The sequence below is a fragment of the Toxorhynchites rutilus genome, chromosome 3 (assembly GCF_029784135.1).
Source record: "Toxorhynchites rutilus septentrionalis strain SRP chromosome 3, ASM2978413v1, whole genome shotgun sequence".
Taxonomy (NCBI): Eukaryota; Metazoa; Arthropoda; class Insecta; order Diptera; family Culicidae; genus Toxorhynchites; species Toxorhynchites rutilus.
In genome coordinates this window covers 269,427,276-269,444,500 of record NC_073746.1, presented here as the reverse complement: position 1 = coordinate 269,444,500, position 17,225 = coordinate 269,427,276, and the positions used below count along the sequence as shown (strand labels likewise).

The 17,225-nt window shown below is 41.3% G+C and overlaps 1 protein-coding gene across 3 annotated transcripts in view; it reads right to left on the bottom strand.

The window, feature by feature from the left end:
• Window positions 1-1,852: 1,852 nt before the first annotated feature.
• The window catches only part of LOC129775195 (mucin-2), a 159,948-nt gene continuing 144,575 nt past the window's right edge, over window positions 1,853-17,225 (bottom strand). For all 3 annotated transcript variants that reach the window (XM_055779581.1, XM_055779582.1, XM_055779580.1), the window contains 11 exons: window positions 8,120-9,980; window positions 7,770-8,057; window positions 7,368-7,703; window positions 7,103-7,312; window positions 6,812-7,036; window positions 6,408-6,743; window positions 6,146-6,352; window positions 3,075-6,077; window positions 2,881-3,018; window positions 2,755-2,829; window positions 1,853-2,686 (listed from right to left, as the gene is read on the bottom strand). In XM_055779581.1, the coding sequence (XP_055635556.1) occupies window positions 2,097-2,686; window positions 2,755-2,829; window positions 2,881-3,018; window positions 3,075-6,077; window positions 6,146-6,352; window positions 6,408-6,743; window positions 6,812-7,036; window positions 7,103-7,312; window positions 7,368-7,703; window positions 7,770-8,057; window positions 8,120-9,980 (7,269 nt within the window). In that variant the 3' untranslated portion in view covers window positions 1,853-2,096. The remainder of the gene's footprint in view (window positions 2,687-2,754; window positions 2,830-2,880; window positions 3,019-3,074; window positions 6,078-6,145; window positions 6,353-6,407; window positions 6,744-6,811; window positions 7,037-7,102; window positions 7,313-7,367; window positions 7,704-7,769; window positions 8,058-8,119; window positions 9,981-17,225) is intronic.

Sequence of the window (17,225 nt, the reverse complement as noted above, 5' to 3'; positions counted from 1 at the left end):
GATTCCGCCCAAGTCGATAAAATCTCCCTAGAAGAGAACTGCTGGATTCTGGTCGAACTGACCGTACTGAGTGAATTCTTTTTGGACCGATGATTGGCGCCCAAAACTGTGAAAAATCTAATTCATTTAGTGTCGCCAGCCTGGGGAAATCATTCCGCTGCGTCACTGGCCGTGATTTGTATACTGTGGCTTGGGTTGACTTCAGTGAGTCGATAAAACAACTAAGAGGAAGGAGTATTCCGCGGCGTCGTGTGAAAGCAAATGCTTCAATTAACACTTTTACTTCTATATCGATTCCAAATACTAAATATTCAATGAAGACAGAAAATAGCAATGGCATTTCAAATAATAATCCAAACAGCCGCCTCATCTATAATATTGAAACATATGTTCGATTCCATGTGATATTCATTCCTAACATTAATTAACGATAGTGAATAATCCAGTATCTCTCGCAGTGGCGCTTTTCATTACATGGGATTTTTTTCGAATTTACTAATCACCTGCTAAAACAGACACGTGCAACAAATGAAAAAATATGCTCATTAGTTATTTACTAACACGTTTTGTGTTCGGTGATACCTGCTTTGGTTATTATGTATCTGTAATACTTATATTGCTATTCATTGATTGTCTTTATTATCTATACCTCATTCGTGAATAGATTGAATCAAGTTAGAAAATACACTCCTGTTTAGTTCATTTTATCAGTCCTACCTTAGCCCACGTCTATGACCAAGTTTCCATGGCTTGGTGTATCTTATAATGATGATCCTGTCGATGTTGTTGTTTTCATTTCGTTATAATGGTAGAGTTTAAGAAAAAAAAAAAGCATATAAAAAATGATTCGTAGCATTATTATTTATTTTTTTATCGTTATTATTTATCGTCCGCTTCCACACAAGATCATAACAAAACTACGATTCGGCTGAAATTTTGACAGTGGCCGTTTACGAGAATGTACTACACGATAAGTAATCTCTCTTGCGATAATGACACCATCGGGCGATGAGGCTAAGCACTTATCGGATCGCCCTCGTATATTTGACATAATCACATACCTTCTAGGTGGGGAACGTAATGTATCCGGTACCCTGCCAACCGTTGCCGTCCAGCATCAAGTTGGCCTCGTCATCCCCTATGACCACGACGTCACGCTTCGCCGGAAAGATCCTTTTCACGACCGCTACTGGGTGCTAGTCAGACACGACTGGCCTTGACTGACGCTTCCGCATAAAAATCTGAATTTTGGCCAGGTACTTCACCGTTTGGTCGGTTGCTTCGACCTCCTTGCTCAAAGTGTAGGTGACCACCATGCTCTTGGGCTTCCTTTTCAGCCTCTGCTGCACTTCACGGTCGTGCTGCCGAAACCATATTTCCGTTCGACGCTCTCGCCTCTTTTCAGAAGGGAGAGGTTGTTGTAGATGCCGGATTGACCATATTCGGCAGGCATGAAGTGCCTCACGATAACTTTCTCAGAGAGGACTAATTCAGATGGAAGTATCAATCAAGGAAGTATTCCTGAATCACTTCCCACTGTGTTTGTACCAAAACCTCCGTGAAGATTGGGTATTCAAATAAGGTTATGAGGTTATGTGAAGTCGCTGGTCTACGCCGATAAGCCGCATGCGATTTATGCTTTGGGAGTCGAAGTTCGTCACATTATCACTGATATACAACCTCCATTTGATAAAAGAAAAGTGATCGAAAATTGGACTCCCCGATTGAACTTCCTCCGAGTCAGCCGAGGAGGCCTGGTGGGTGAAACGGACTGCTAGCTGTGAAAGTAGGTAGGGTTGTTTGTACGAATTGGGGAACAAATGAGTAATTTTGTAAGAAGATGGTATTAAAATATGCTTTTATTTACAACAGCAGTAACTTGCTTGCGTTCTATGCTTGCTTATAAATATGTACAGTTTGGGAACCTGGGTACGAAGACGTAGTCCACAGCTTCTTATTTTTCGTTTCTTATCCTATATGCAATTTCACACTTTACGCTTTCACTTCTTTTGTACAAACGACACTATGCTAATGAACGTAGAGTATTCTAGTTCGACAAGAGTATTTTCCGAATATCGTACGAAGCCATCGTAGCTCTACGATGAGCGCGGTTCAAACTGGAAACCCTTGACGCTTAGCGTGATCGAGATGATCTCTTTAGTCGACTCGACCAGCTCTCGTTTTTTACGCTCCAGTACTGTATTATCGACAACCTCGACGCTGCTTGAATCCTCCGACGATTCCAGTTCCGTGTTTTCCGCCAGTGCATTTATGTCGTTCAATGTGTTCTCAGTCAATTGACGAACAGGTCTGAATCCGGGTGATAGAGGGGGTAGATATGTGGCAGGCGGATTAGTACTACTAGGTCTGTACGGCTGCGGACAGTTAGGGTCGGGTGAACCTGGGTAACATGATGATGGGGTAGTGGTCGGGAAGGGACGAGGACAGGCCGGATCAAGAGATCCTGGATAGCACGGTTGTCGTGAAGTTGTCGTTGGACGAGGTGTTGTAGGACACCGTGGATCTGTCGAACCAGGATAACAACTATAACCAGCCGTTGTTACTACCGTTTTCGGCGTCGTCACTGCCGGACGAGGGCAACGAGAATCGGTAGATCCTGGGAAACAATTTGGACCTGCTGTTGACACCGGTCGTGGCGTTGTTGGGCATCTCACATCCGTTGATCCTATTTACAACAGGGTTGCGTTAGACAAAACGTACTATATATATATATCATACAAACGAAATTATCACCTGGATAACATTTTGGAGCCACTGATGTTGTGATCACCGGTCGGGGTGTAGTCGGGCACCTCGGATCCGTTGTTCCTGTATGATTTGTGATTAATATTTATTGAAAACTACATATGACAAAAATACCTGGGAAGCATGTTAGAGGTGGCGTAGTAGATGATGGACGTGGGCATCGTTGATCGAACGATCCTGGATAACAAACAGGTGGAGCTGTCGATGTAATTGCGGGTCTGGGTGTTGTTGGGCATCTTACATCAGTGGACCCTAACAGAATAAACAATGTACCAATATTGTAATCATTTCTGCATCTCATAGTTTACCTGGATAACAATTGAGCTTGGTTGAAGTTTGTACAGCACAAACAGGATCAGTAGAGCCTGGATAACATCTCGAGGAAGGTGTGGTTTGCGGTTGCTGGATTGGTGGAAGATATGTAGGTCCTTGTGTTGTTGACACAGAAGTTGGGCATCGTGGATCGGGTGAACCTGGGTAACACCGTAAAGCTGGCGTAGTTGTTGGAGCCGGCCGCGGAGTCGTAGGACATCGAGAATCTGTGGATCCTGGATAACACTGTGGAGTAGTTTGCACAGGACGTGGAGTTGTAGGACACCTTGGATCTGTAGATCCCGGATAACACCGTAAAACTGGAGTAGTTGTTGGTGCTGGTCGTGGAGTCGTAGGACATTTTGGATCTGTCGATCCTGGGTAACACTGTGGACGTGGAGTGGTGGGGCAACGTGGATCTGTAGAGCCTGGATAACATCTTGGACGCTGTGTTGTTTGTACTGGACATCGTGGATCTGTTGAACCTGGGTAACACCGCAGAGCTGAAGTAGTTGTTGGCACTGGGTGCGGAGTCGTAGGGCATCGAAGATCTGTGGATCCTGGATAACACTGTGGAGTAGTTTGCACAGGACGTGGAGTTGTAGGACACCTTGGATCTGTGGATCCCGGATAACACCGTAAAGCTGGAGTAGTTGTTGGTGCTGGTCGTGGAGTCGTAGGACATTTTGGATCTGTCGATCCTGGGTAACATTGTGGGCGTGGAGTGGTGGGGCAACGTGGATCTGTAGAGCCTGCATAACATTTTGGACGTTGTGTTGTTTGTACTGGACATCGTGGATCTGTCGAACCTGGATAACACCGCAGAGCTGGAGTAGTTGTTGGTACTGGGCGTGGAGTCGTAGGACATCGAGGATCTGTGGATCCTGGATAACACTGTGGAGTTGTAGGACACCTTGGATCTGTAGACCCCGGATAACAGCGTGGAGCTGGAGAAGTTGTTGGTATTGGGCGTGGAGTCGTAGGACATCGAGGATCTGTGGATCCTGGATAACACTGTGGACGTGGAGTGCTGGGGCAACGTGGATCTGTAGAACCTGGATAACATTTTGGACGTTGTGTTGTTTGTACTGGACATCGTGGATCTGTAGAATATGGATAACACTGCAGAGCTGGAGTAGTTGTTGGTACTGGGCGCGGAGTCGTAGGACATCGAGGATCTTTGGATCCTGGATAACACTGTGCAGTAGTTTGCACAGGGCGTGGTGTTGTGGGACACCTTGGATCTGTAGATCCCGGATAACACCGTGGAGCTGGAGTAGTTGTTGGTACTGGGCGCGGAGTCGTAGGACATCGAGGATCTTTGGATCCTGGATAACACTGTGCAGTAGTTTGCACAGGGCGTGGTGTTGTGGGACACCTTGGATCTGTAGATCCCGGATAACACCGTGGAGCTGGAGTAGTTGTTGGTACTGGGCGCGGAGTCGTAGGACATCGAGGATCCGTGGATCCTGGATAACACTGTGGAGATGTGGGACACCTTGGATCTGAAGACCCCGGATAACACCGTGAAGCTGGAGTAGTTGTTGGTACTGGGCGCGGTGTCGTAGGACATCGAGGATCTGTGGATCCTGGATAACATTGTGTAGTAGTTTGCACAGGGCGTGGTGTTGTGGAACAGCTTGGATCTGTAGATCCCGGATAACACTGTGGAGCTGGAGTAGTTGTTGGTACTGGGCGCGGAGTCGTAGGACATCGAGGATCTGTGGATCCTGGATAACACTGTGTAGTAGTTTGCACGGGACGTGGAGTTGTAGGACACCTTGGATCTGTAGATCCCGGATAACACCGTAAAACTGGAGTAGTTGTTGGTTTTGGTCGTGGAGTCGTAGGACATTTTGGATCTGTCGATCCTGGGTAACACTGTGGACGTGGAGTGGTGGAGCAACGTGGATCTGTAGAGTCTGGATAACATTTAGGACGTTGTGTTGTTTGTACTGGACATTGTGGATCTTTAGAACCTGGAAAACACCGCAGAGCTGGAGTAGTTGTTGGTACTGGGCGTGGAGTCGTAGGACATCGAGGATCCGTGGATCCTGGATAACACTGTGGAGTAGTTTGCACGGGACGTGGAGTTGTGGGACACCTTGGATCTGTAGATCCCGGATAACACCGTAAAACAGGAATAGTTGTTGGTGCAGGTCGTGGAGTCGTAGGACATCTTGGATCTGTCGATCCTGGGTAACACTGTGGACACCTTGGATCTGTAGATCCCGGATAACACTGTGGAGCTGGAGTAGTTGTTGGTACTGGGCGCGTAGTCGTAGGACATCGAGGATCTGTGGATCCTGGATAACACTGTGGAGTAGTTTGCGCGGGACGTGGAGTTGTGGGACACCGTGGATCTGTAGATCCGGGATAACACCGCAAAGCTGGAGTAGTTGTTGGTGCTGGTCGTGGAGTTGTAGGACATCTTGGATCTGTCGATCCTGGATAACACTGTGGACGCGGAGTGGAGGGACACCTTGGATCTGTGGATCCCGGATAACACTGTGGAGCTGGAGTAGTTGTTGGTACTGGGCGTGGAGTCGTAGGACATCGAGGATCCGTGGATCCTGGATAACACTGTGGAGAAGTTTGCACGGGACGTGGGGTTGTGGGACACCGTGGATCTGTAGATCCCGGATAACACCGCAAAGCTGGAGTAGTTGTTGGTACTGGTCGTGGAATTGTAGGACATCTTGGATCTGTCGATCCTGGGTAACACTGTGGACGGGGAGTTGGTGGACAACTTGGATCTGTAGAGCCTGGATAACATTTTGGACGTTGTGTTGTTTGTACTGGACATCGTGGATCCGTCGAACCTGGATAACACCGTGAAGCTGGTGTGGTTGTTGGTTCTGGTGTTGGCGGAAGATAGGTAGATGCCCCCGTCGTTGATTTCGGGCATCTTGGATCACTAGAGCCCGGATAGCAACGTAATGCTGGAGTTGTAGACGGAGTCGGTCGCACAGTTGTAGGGCATCTCGGATCGCTTGAACCTATGTGAACATGAAACATAAAAAATTTCAAAGAATTCTAATTCTTTAAAACAATATTTCTCAAATACCCGGGTAACAAACCGCAGTCGTTGAAGGTCGTGGTGTGGTAGGACAACGAGGGTCAGTCGAGCCAGGATAGCAGCGAGGGGCCTGTGTGGTTGTAGATACAGGTCTTGCAGTTGTCGCCTGTGGGCAGCGCCGATCCGTAGAACCAGGATAGCAGCGTGGAGCATCTGTGGTTTGTGGTGGCTTCGGGCATCGTGGATCAATCGATCCTGCATTGGAATGTGTTCCTTATAACGTGCTATTTCAATTTATTTCATTTCATACCTGGATAGCATGCTGGAGTCGTGGATATCGGTCTGACAGTTGTTGGTTGAGGACATCTGGGGTCAGTATTTCCTGGATAACATTGTGGTGATGGAATAGTTGTAGCCCTTGTTGTTGTTTGGGGGCATCGAGGATCAGTTGATCCTGGATAACAACGTAGTGTACTGGGTGCAGGCAGACGCGGTGTTGTTGTCTGGGGTGGTAAATATGTTGGAGCATTTGTCGTTCGGGGCGTAGTTTTTGGTGTTGCTGAACAACGAGGATCGCTCGACCCAGGGAAACAACGTGGAGATGATGTTGTTGATACTGGTGGTGGGCATCGGGGATCAGTAGACCCTTCGTTAAATCAAGACAGAAAATATCAGATTGGTTCTATATTTATACGCGGATTTAGATCAAACTACCTGGATAACATTTTACAACGGATATTGTCGTAGGTGCTGGTCTTTGGGTGGTCGTTCGAGGACATCTCGGGTCAGTACTTCCTGGGTAGCATTTCGGCTGAGAAGGAATTGGTTTCGGTGTGGTTTGGGGGCATCTTGGGTCAATAGAACCTGGATAGCAACGTAATGCTGGAGTTGTAGACGGAGCCGGTCGCACAGTTGTAGGACATCTCGGATCGTTTGAACCTACGTGAATAAGAAACATCAAACATTTCAAAGAATTCTAGTTAAGTTAGTTAATCTCTCATATACCCGGGTAACAAACTGCAGTTGTCGATGGTGCTCTTGGTGTAGTAGGACAAAGAGGGTCAGTCGAGCCAGGATAGCAGCGAGGAGCCTGTGTGGTTGAAGGTACAGGTCTCGCAGTTGTCGTCTGCGGGCAGCGCCGATCCGTAGAACCAGGATAGCAGCGTAGAGCATCTGTGGTTTGTGGTGGCTTTGGACATCGTGGATCACTTGATCCTGCATGGAAATGTTTTCCTTATAACGTTAGATTCCAATTGATTTCATATCATACCTGGATAGCATGCTCGAGTCGTAGATATCGGGCTGGCAGTTGTTGGTTGAGGGCATCTGGGGTCAGTGTTTCCTGGATAACATTGTGGAGATGAAATGGTTGTAGCCCTTGTTGTTGTTTGGGGACATCGAGGATCAGTTGATCCTGGATAACAACGTAGTGTGCTTGGTGCAGGCGGGCGCGGAGTTGTTGTCTGGGGCGGTAAATATGTTGGAGCATTCGTGGTTTGGGCCGTAGTTTTTGGTGTTGCTGGACAACGAGGGTCGCTCGACCCAGGGAAACAACGGGGAGATGATGTTGTTGATACTGGAGGTGGACATCGGGGATCAGTGGACCCTTTGTTGAATCGAGATAAAAAATCAGATTGGTTCTATATTTAAACGTGGATTTTGATCAAACTACCTGGGTAACATTTTACAACGGATATTGTCGTAGGTGCTGGTCTCTGAGTGGTTGTTTGAGGACATCTCGGGTCAGTACTTCCTGGGTAACATTCCGGCTGAGGAGGAATTGGTTTTGGGGTAGTTTGAGGGCACCTTGGGTCAATAGAACCAGGATAGCAACGCAATGCTGGAGTCGTGGACGGTGTAGGTCTAGGAGTTGTCGGACATCGAGGATCGCTAGAACCAGGGAAGCATCGTGGAGATTGTGTAGTAGTTTGTACTGTTGGGCATCGAGCATCGGTTGATCCTGAAAAGTATCATGAGGCAGGTATTAATAAAGCTACATTCTAAACCGCAAATCATACATACCAGGATAACATCTTACTGGCGCTGTTGTTGGTGGTCTAGTTGGCCGAGGTGTTGTGACCGGTGACTGAGTTGGAGGAAGGTATGTTGGAGCATCTTTCTTCTCATAACAACCTGGATCTGGTGACCCTGGGTAACATGCAGGTATTGAAGTAGTTTGAACGCAACGCGTATCTGTTGAGCCTGGATAACATTTAACAGTGAATTGAGTTGTAACCGGCCGTGAGACACCCGGACATCTTGGGTCTGTGGAATCTGGAGGACAACGAAGAACGGGTGTTCGACATTTTGGGTCATTTGAACCAGGGAAACATTGCGCTGGAATAGGGGGTGAATCAGTGATCGGCCGAGTCGGTCTAGTTCCTCTGCCAGTCGGGGGTGTGCCTCTACCAGTTGGCCGAGTTACACGACCATTTGGACGGAATGTTGTAGGACACCTCGGATCATTCGTTCCCGGAAAGCATTTTAGAGGAGCCGCTGTCGATGCTGGACAACGAAGATCGGTAGATCCTGGGAAACAACGTGGCAGCGTTGGAGTTGTATTAAATGTTTCCACGAAACAAAGCGGATCTGTTGAGCCTGGGAAGCAACGTGGTGTTGTGACTGGACCAACTGTTGGACGCTGACGACAACGAGGATCTCGAGATCCGCGATAACAGTTTGGCTCATCGGGTACAATAATTACATTACAACGATCATCAGTAGAGCCAGGAGTACACACAAATTCGGTGCTTGTCGGAATTGGCGGCCGAGTTCTACGTGGAGGAGTCGTCGTGGTTGATTGATATATTGGGGGTGATGTTACAGGTCGTGTAGGACGAGTTCTCTTTGGTGTAGTTGGTGTTGTGAAAGCTATCTGAGTAGTTGACGGACGAGTTCCTCGGCTAGGGGGTGTCCTAGTATACGATGCTGTTGGCCTACTTGTTGTGGCAGGTTTATCAATTTCCTTGATGAGATTCTCGATCTCACAAACCTGAGGACCACAGCCTCCTCGACAAATTTCAATATCACATTTAAGAAAAACTTGCATTTTGTCAGGGAATTTAAAAGCTTTGATGTTGTTGTGCACTATAAGTGTGGCTCCTGAATTGCCGGTCTGTGTGGTCTTTTCCCACAAACCAAACAATTTCTTTTTCCGAGAGCAACCATTCTTATCCGAAAGTTGCAACCGTCTCGTTCCAGAATCATCATAATTCGGATTGTCGTAAGCATAGCAATCTTTTACAGCGATATCATATTCACTTTTGGTATCCTTTAGATACACAAGAATACTGAGAGCCTCTCCAATTTTAATTACACTCGGAATTGGTGATACATTCGGATACGAACCCCTCTGAATGTCCATCCAACACTCTACTCCACCAGTGATCGTTGGCACATTCACTACCTCTAGCATATCGACCACAAATGGTTTAAAAAAGATGGTATTCTGTTGTTGCTCATTTTGACTGCAGGAGATCCGTCTTGCAGTATCCCATGCCTCCTGGACATCCTCGTCGCTCTGTATAACAAGAATGTTATCCACCGATGAGCAAACAGAACAGGAGGGCTTACTTCCACAGCCATTGAAGGGAACGGTGAAAGAAAACGAACGGCCCCCTCTACCGGCAGTAACGTATCGACACTTCGGATCGTTGTAGTAACCCTGGCTGTAGATAACTCCTTGGAAATCGGTTTCGAACTCGATTGTTACCAACATTCCATTTCGTTGATCACATGTTACGTCGATGGTCTCGATGTGAGTGTGGTCATCCTTGGGACCAAGGCCCCCATTGGCCTGACGAGGGTATTTTCTACCCACTGGGACCAATGCGGTATCATCGCTAGAAATCAGGGCGGTATTCTGGGCCAATATGGCAGTGGCCTGTGGAGTAACAAAGGTTTAAGTATTAATTTTCATAGGAACTTTTAAATATAAAATTTTGGTTTTGATTCAGAAATAATTCTTCATTCTCCCCCAGTGTATTTTAGTTTATTGTACCCCAGTGTACGACATAATTACAACTACCGAAAGCAAACAAAAACGAACGGCTCAATGGTTTATCAGATATTAAAAGACTCACGACGCAAATGTGAAGCTTATGAATTGTACTTTAATTTACTTTTACGCGAACTTGATGGCTCTATACTTTTGAATCTCCTAGAATAAGAACATTATTCTTCAGTCAACTCTCGTATATAAACAATAAAACAACATTATTTTTGTTTATAGAAATTTAGAATATAATATATACGAAACAATCATAAATATACGCTATAGCTCTTCAACTGTACATAACATTCCCGTTACATCAGGGAACTAATCATCTTAGTCAACTTTCCTCTACAGGAAGCAATCAACTTCAAATGGGGAGACAATTATCTCAAATACTCGTAATGAACATCCGAAGCGGAAAGACATTCCAGGTCTTCACACGGAAAGCACATACAAGTTCGATCCATCAATGTGGCGAGAGCTTATGCTGTGCAATTCTCCTATGGTCGGAATTTCATTTGCTGTTTCGATAATCTTGGCATGTTTTGTGGGAATTCGACGAATTCAATTGCATTCAATATGTACTTCCAATGCGCATCTGACGGCTCCACATGACGACAACTCTGGCCTCGGAAAGAAATGACAATCAATTCCCGATTGTTGTACATGTGATTTCATTTCCATATTGAATTCTTGCTGGTAGTGTCACGCACCGAATTGTCTTATCGACAAAATCAAACAGTTTTTGTAGTGGTAAAAGTTATTGTACATATCGTAAAAAATAATGATACATACTTGAAACATTCAAAAAAGAATTAGACTACTTTTTAAAAATGGACAAACAAATTATTCTTAAATTTTTACAAAAAATTATAACTCAAAAATTAGAATACATGCAAAATTCGAGTCAATGGATAAAATGTAGTAAATTCTTTAAATTTTCATAAAAAATACCAAAATTTTTTTTGAAAGAAAATTTCGCTGAAAAAAAATATTTTAAAAATTAAAATTTATTTTTCTCATAAACGTATTTTTTAAAAATTTTCAAAAAAAATATATGAAAAGCCCTTACAATTTCCAACAAGTCGTCCATGCATCGGAAGATGGGCACTTTTACAGGGAAAAAGTTTTTCTAACATCAACTTTTTCATGTTTTCTTTGAAAAAATTACAACTAATCCTAATTTTGTTTAAAGTCAAGATAGCAATATAGTGTATTCGACAAAGTTTTAGATCTTATTGAATTATGAACTTTTGTCGAAGACGTGAACTTTCTATTTTTTATAGTTTCTGGAATAGAGGGCATTTTGGTATGGAGACGCCTGAAAAAATAATGTTTTACTCGTTACATTTTTGTGATTAAATTCTAGCGTTTGACATGTTCTTGACATGTTTCTGAATAAAAAAAATTTTGGCAGAGCATGTAAATCGCGAAAATTTATAAATAAAAATGTTACGAATTAACCATTCATAGTAATTTTTCAAAGAAAAACATGAAAAAGTTGTTGCTCGAAATACTTTTTCCCTGTAAAAGTAACCATCTTCCGATGTATGGGTGACTTGTTGGAAATTGTATGGGCTATTCATATCTATTTCTTAAGAATTTAAAAAAACATGTTTTCGAGCAAAACAATGTTTTAATTTTCAAAATATATTGTTTCAATGATTTTTTTTCGAAAATTCGCTTGATATTTTTTAATTAAAAAATTTCTTTCTTTAATCAACATTTTGTAGATCTTTTAATTTTTTTAATTAAGATTTTTCGAATAAAAGTTAAATAAAACTCAATCTTTGAAACAATTTTTCAAACAAAATCTATCAAACCTACAAAATTTTAGTCAAAGAATGAAATGTAGGAAATTATCTATGTTTTCATTAAAAAATATCAAGCAAATTTTTGTATAAAAAAATCATTGAAAAAAAATATTTTGAAAATCAAAATTCATTTTTCTAGTAATAGAAATTTTTTTTTCTTAATTCTAAAAAAATAGATATAAATAGCCCATATAATTTTCAGCAAGTCACCCATACATCCGAAGATGGTCACTTTTACAGTTTTTCGAACAACTTTTTCATGTTTTTCTTAGAGAAATTACTATAAATGGTTAATTTGTAACATTTTTATATATAAATTATCGCGATTTACATGCTCTGCTAACTTTTTTCTATTCAGAAACATGTCAAGAACATGTTAAACACGATAATTTACACACAAAAATGTAACGATCTATGAAATATAGAAAGTTGACATCTTCGACTTAAGTTCATATTTTATTAAGATCTAAAACGTTGTCGAATACATTATATTGCTATCTTGACTTTAAAAAAAAATAGGACCAGTCTTGTTGGAAATTGTAAGGACTTTTCATAGATTTTTTTTTGAAATTTAAAAAAAAATACGTTTTTGAAAAAAATCAATTTCAATTTTTAAAATATTTTTTTTCAGCGAAATTTTCTTTCAAAGAAAATTTGGAATTTTTTATGAAAATTTAAAGAACATGCTACATTTCATTCTTTGACCCAAATTTTGTAGGTATTGTAGTTTGTGAGGTATATATTTTTTTTTTAAATCAACAAAAAAAATTTTGGCTCTTTTAAAAAAGCAGTCTATTTTTTTTTTTTTTTGAATATTTCAAGTATGCAAAGTTGCTTAAAATAACCATGTGATAACAACGTTTCGTTGCTATCTGAGATGGTGCTGCCAACTGCTAAGACGAGTAGGCATGAAATTCGTCCGAAACGAACTATTGTTCATGCAGTAAAATGTTTTGAGAATGCAACAATGTGGAAAATTAATTCCTGAATCGTTTCTCAATTCTACCGGTCCTAAATCTGCGCTGTGATAACAAAAAAGAAAAACTTTTCCCGCAATTACCCGTTATTTATACCTTACGTTTTATATCAAAACCGTTCACACTCAAATTTAATTTGTTGAATTTTTAGTTACGACAATTTTTGCCAGCAGGCGACATCCACTGAAAGGGTACGAAAATATTTATTCATCTGCGTAATAAAAACAATGGAGGCGTGGTATTCTTTTAGAATTTTGGTTCAGCAAACCGTCCGAATGGGATCCTTTTTTTTCGGTTATTCATTTATGAAGGTATTTCCGCTTGACAAAGACAGTCGACAAACACCCAAACCAATTTACAACGCATTATCTACAGCATCCGCGCCGAAAGGAACCGTTTTCGATTTAACGTCATTGAAAAACTTGTGAGCGGTGTTCGTCTTTGAAGCAGACATTCAATGAAATATGCTAAAGCACTCATAATTCAAGTTTTGTGAAGGAACAACGAGATTTGTTTACGAAGCCAATAAACTCTTTCAACACGTAATAATTATTTACGAAAACATCTATCGATCATGATTGCATCAGAGGTAACGAACAGATTTGATTCCGTCCGGAGAATGAGTTTGCCAAGCCCTCGCCCAGCCGCATGTCGACCTTGGCCGGCAGATGGGATTATAATTTGCAATTTATCACAACAACGAATTGATCACTTTTACTTGGGCAAGCATCAATGTTCGATAGAGCGCTGTGTAAGCTTTTTTGTTAACCTCACACATGACGCCGATCAAAAATCACCGAGTATGTAATCCCAAAGTGATATAATCTACATGACAATCATAACCGAGTAAGAAAGGCTTCTATTATACAATTCATTAAAGTTATTCATAGTTCACGAATCAACTGCTATACTTGTTAGACTTGTAATATGTGCGACTGAACACAATGTGTGGAAACGATGCCTCCAGTGCATGTCGTGAATTACCTTTGGGAAATATGAACTCTGTACTTTGTTTATTCTTTCACTTGTATCATAGCACGATTCGTTGAAAGGTTGGAGGAATGAAGGAGCACGATAATTCAGTTCCTACAGGTGTTGGAAAATCGAGTTATCATTAGATGTAAAGAGTTTGTGCCTTTACTGCTGTTGACTTGATATCAACTATATGAATCTTTGGTACAGGGTCTTTCAGATTAAACGCTCACGCAAAAAAAATTGAATGGCTTCATATAAAATTTTTTTTTCGCTCGTCGAAAGCAACACTGCATTTCCCACTTCGGGACGATAATATTCGACTACTCGTTCAGTCTGATCGAATGGTTTTTAGTGAAATCGTGGTAAGAATCTATGGTAAGGATTTCAACATTTGTCGTCGTCGATTACTTCCTCTGGGGGTACGTGAAGGACCGTTGCTACACTGCGTTTCACAACTATAGAACCACTCAATTTTTGTGGATTCCCAGAGATATGTGAGAAGTCGGGTAAATTGATGTAATTAGTGTAGAAAACAATAACTATCTTCATTTATAAGACTGACGGCGAAACATTCAAAAAACCAAAATTCCAGTGTTTCATAACTATAGATAGATAGAGAAACTCTCAACTCCTTTAAAAAATTAACGTCAATTTCACAAGAATTACAATAAGTTTCTAATTCGTAGGTCATCTTTAGTTCTCAATCTGTTAAAATAACCCATTCGGGATGGTTTCGACCAAGCTGTTCCATGTTGTAGTGTGTATCTCGTTCCACGCATAGGATACCACTCGTTTATGCTCTCCAAATTGCTCATACTGCTTGTAAGCTGCATCTACTATTCGTACGATCACTCCTCATATGTTCTTGAAAGGATTTGATTTGGTCAACAAGCTGACCAGTCCAGTATCTGAAGCCCTATTCATTATACCATGTCATGACTTTCGGGATGTTATGAATTGATATCAAATTACCCAATTATCACGGTGTTTTTGATACAAAAACAGAAGTAAATGATTCTGAAGTACTTCATTACACTTCTGACTGTGCATTCATGTTGATGAAGAACTACCTGAACCAGGCGTTTCTGAGAAAATTCTCCAAAAACCTTCAAACCGTCGCCTGCAAAGTTAAGAGTTGAAGAATACATGACACGTTCCGGAAGTCCTTCCAGAAGAAAATCGATTCAAGTTGAATTTCTTGTTATCAGGGAAGTTCTCCTGAAATAGTAAAACCCATGGGATAAACTTCCACATTAGTTTTTGAACCCGCAGCTTTGGGGATGGCATTTTTATGGTTTGGGGAGAATTTTCTCAAACAGATCTGGTTTACCAGACCAGCTTACCATCAACACCAACGCACAGTCAGAAGTACAACGAAGTACTTCAGGATCATTTACTGCTGTTTTGCATCAAAAACAATGTGATAATTGGGTCATTTGGAATCAATTCATAAAATCCGGAAGTTCATGTCATGGTTCAATTAATAGGGGCTTCAGATTCTGGACTGGTCAGCTTGTTTACCAAATCAAAATCCTGTCAAGAACTTATGAGGGGTGATTGTACCAATAGTAGATGCAGCTTACAAGCAGTATGAGTGGTTTGAAGAGCTTCAATTAGCAGTATCCTCTGTGTAGAACGAGATACACATTGCAACCTGGCACAGCTTGGTCGAAACTACCCGAATGGTTTGGAATGGGTTATCTGAACTGATTGAGAACTAAAAATTACATACGGATTAAAAACTTATTGTAATCCATGTGAAAGTGACGTTAATTTTGTAAGGAGCGAGGAGGAGTAAGGAGTGAGATTTTCACTATCTGGTTCTATAGTTATGAAACACTAGAATTTTAGTTTTTTTGAATGTATCGCACCAATCGCACACAATAATAAAGTTCAAATGGCCTGTCTGATAAATGAAAATAGTTATTAAATCTTACACTATATACTTCAATTCAACCAATTTTTTAATATCACTGGAAACTAAAAAAAATTGAGTGGTTCTATAGTTATGAAATGCAGTGTATGTTATAAAGCCACAAAATTTGGAGGAACTGAAAGAAGAAATAACTCAGATTTTCAACAGCCGTTGAAGAAACGTTGTCGAAAAAAGGGGTGGTCACATCGAAAATGTCCTAAAATAAGCTTCATTTTCGTTTTTTTTAAAATAAAAATCGGTCCACTTTTGTAGAAGTTATTAAAATTTGTTGCGTGAGCGTTTAATCTGAAAGACCCTGTACTTCAGAATCATTTACCGCTGTTTTAGCATTAAAAAAAATTCAACTTCAACTTCAAGCATCAACTTATAAAATCCGGATGGCTATGGCATGGTTTAATGCATAAGGTGTTCAGATTCTGGACTGGTCTGCTTGTTTACCAGATCAAAATCCTACCATGAACTTATGAGGTGTGATGTAGATGCAGCTTACAAGCAGTATAAGGGATTCGAAGAGCTTAAACGAGAAGTATCCTCTGCGTAGAACGAGATATATACTACAACATGTCGCAGCATGGTCGAAACCACCCCGAATGGGTTATTTGATCTGATTGAGAACTAAAGATGACCTACGAATTAGAAACATATTGTAATTCATATGAAATTGACGTTAATTTTGTAAAGGAGTGAGAGTTTATCTATCTGGTTCTATAGTTATGAAACACTGGAATTTTAGTTTTTTTAATGTTTCGCGCCTGAACACAACACTAAAGTTCAAATGGTCAGTCTTTTAAATGAAGATAGTTATTGTATTCTACACTATATTCTTCAATTCAACAATTTTCTTACATATCTCTGGAAGCTCAGAAAAATGCAGTGGTTCTATAGTTATGAAGCGCAGTGTATAATTTCATAGTTCTACATCGGAAATGCGATCGTGTCCTAGATACAACCCCTTACAATTTTCTGATATTTTTTTTCATTAGGAATAATAACTCTCATTCACAAGATGCAAGAAATCAAGGCAAATTCATGCCAATATGACATACAACCAATATCTAATACTCATTATAACCTTTTAATGAAACCCACAATAGATTTTTGAAAGTAATGGATTCCGTATTCGATGTAGGGAAACAGAACCAATCAGGGATTAACATTCTAGATAAAATTACAACTCCTATAGCGAACGATATAGGAAAGCGTTATTTCGTCTGAAAAGCCATTTCCACTTTCGAACAAAGATCAATTTCGTTAGCGCTAACATCAAATGGATTAACAACGTTTGTCATGATGTAATTGTAGAACATATGGGAATTCAATTTTCCGAATTTTCCAACCTTCCTTTAGAGTTTTCCGAAAATTTTCCAATTTTTCTCTTCGCTATAGTGAACTACGTGAAGAGACGAACACATCAAAACAAAAACGACTCAAA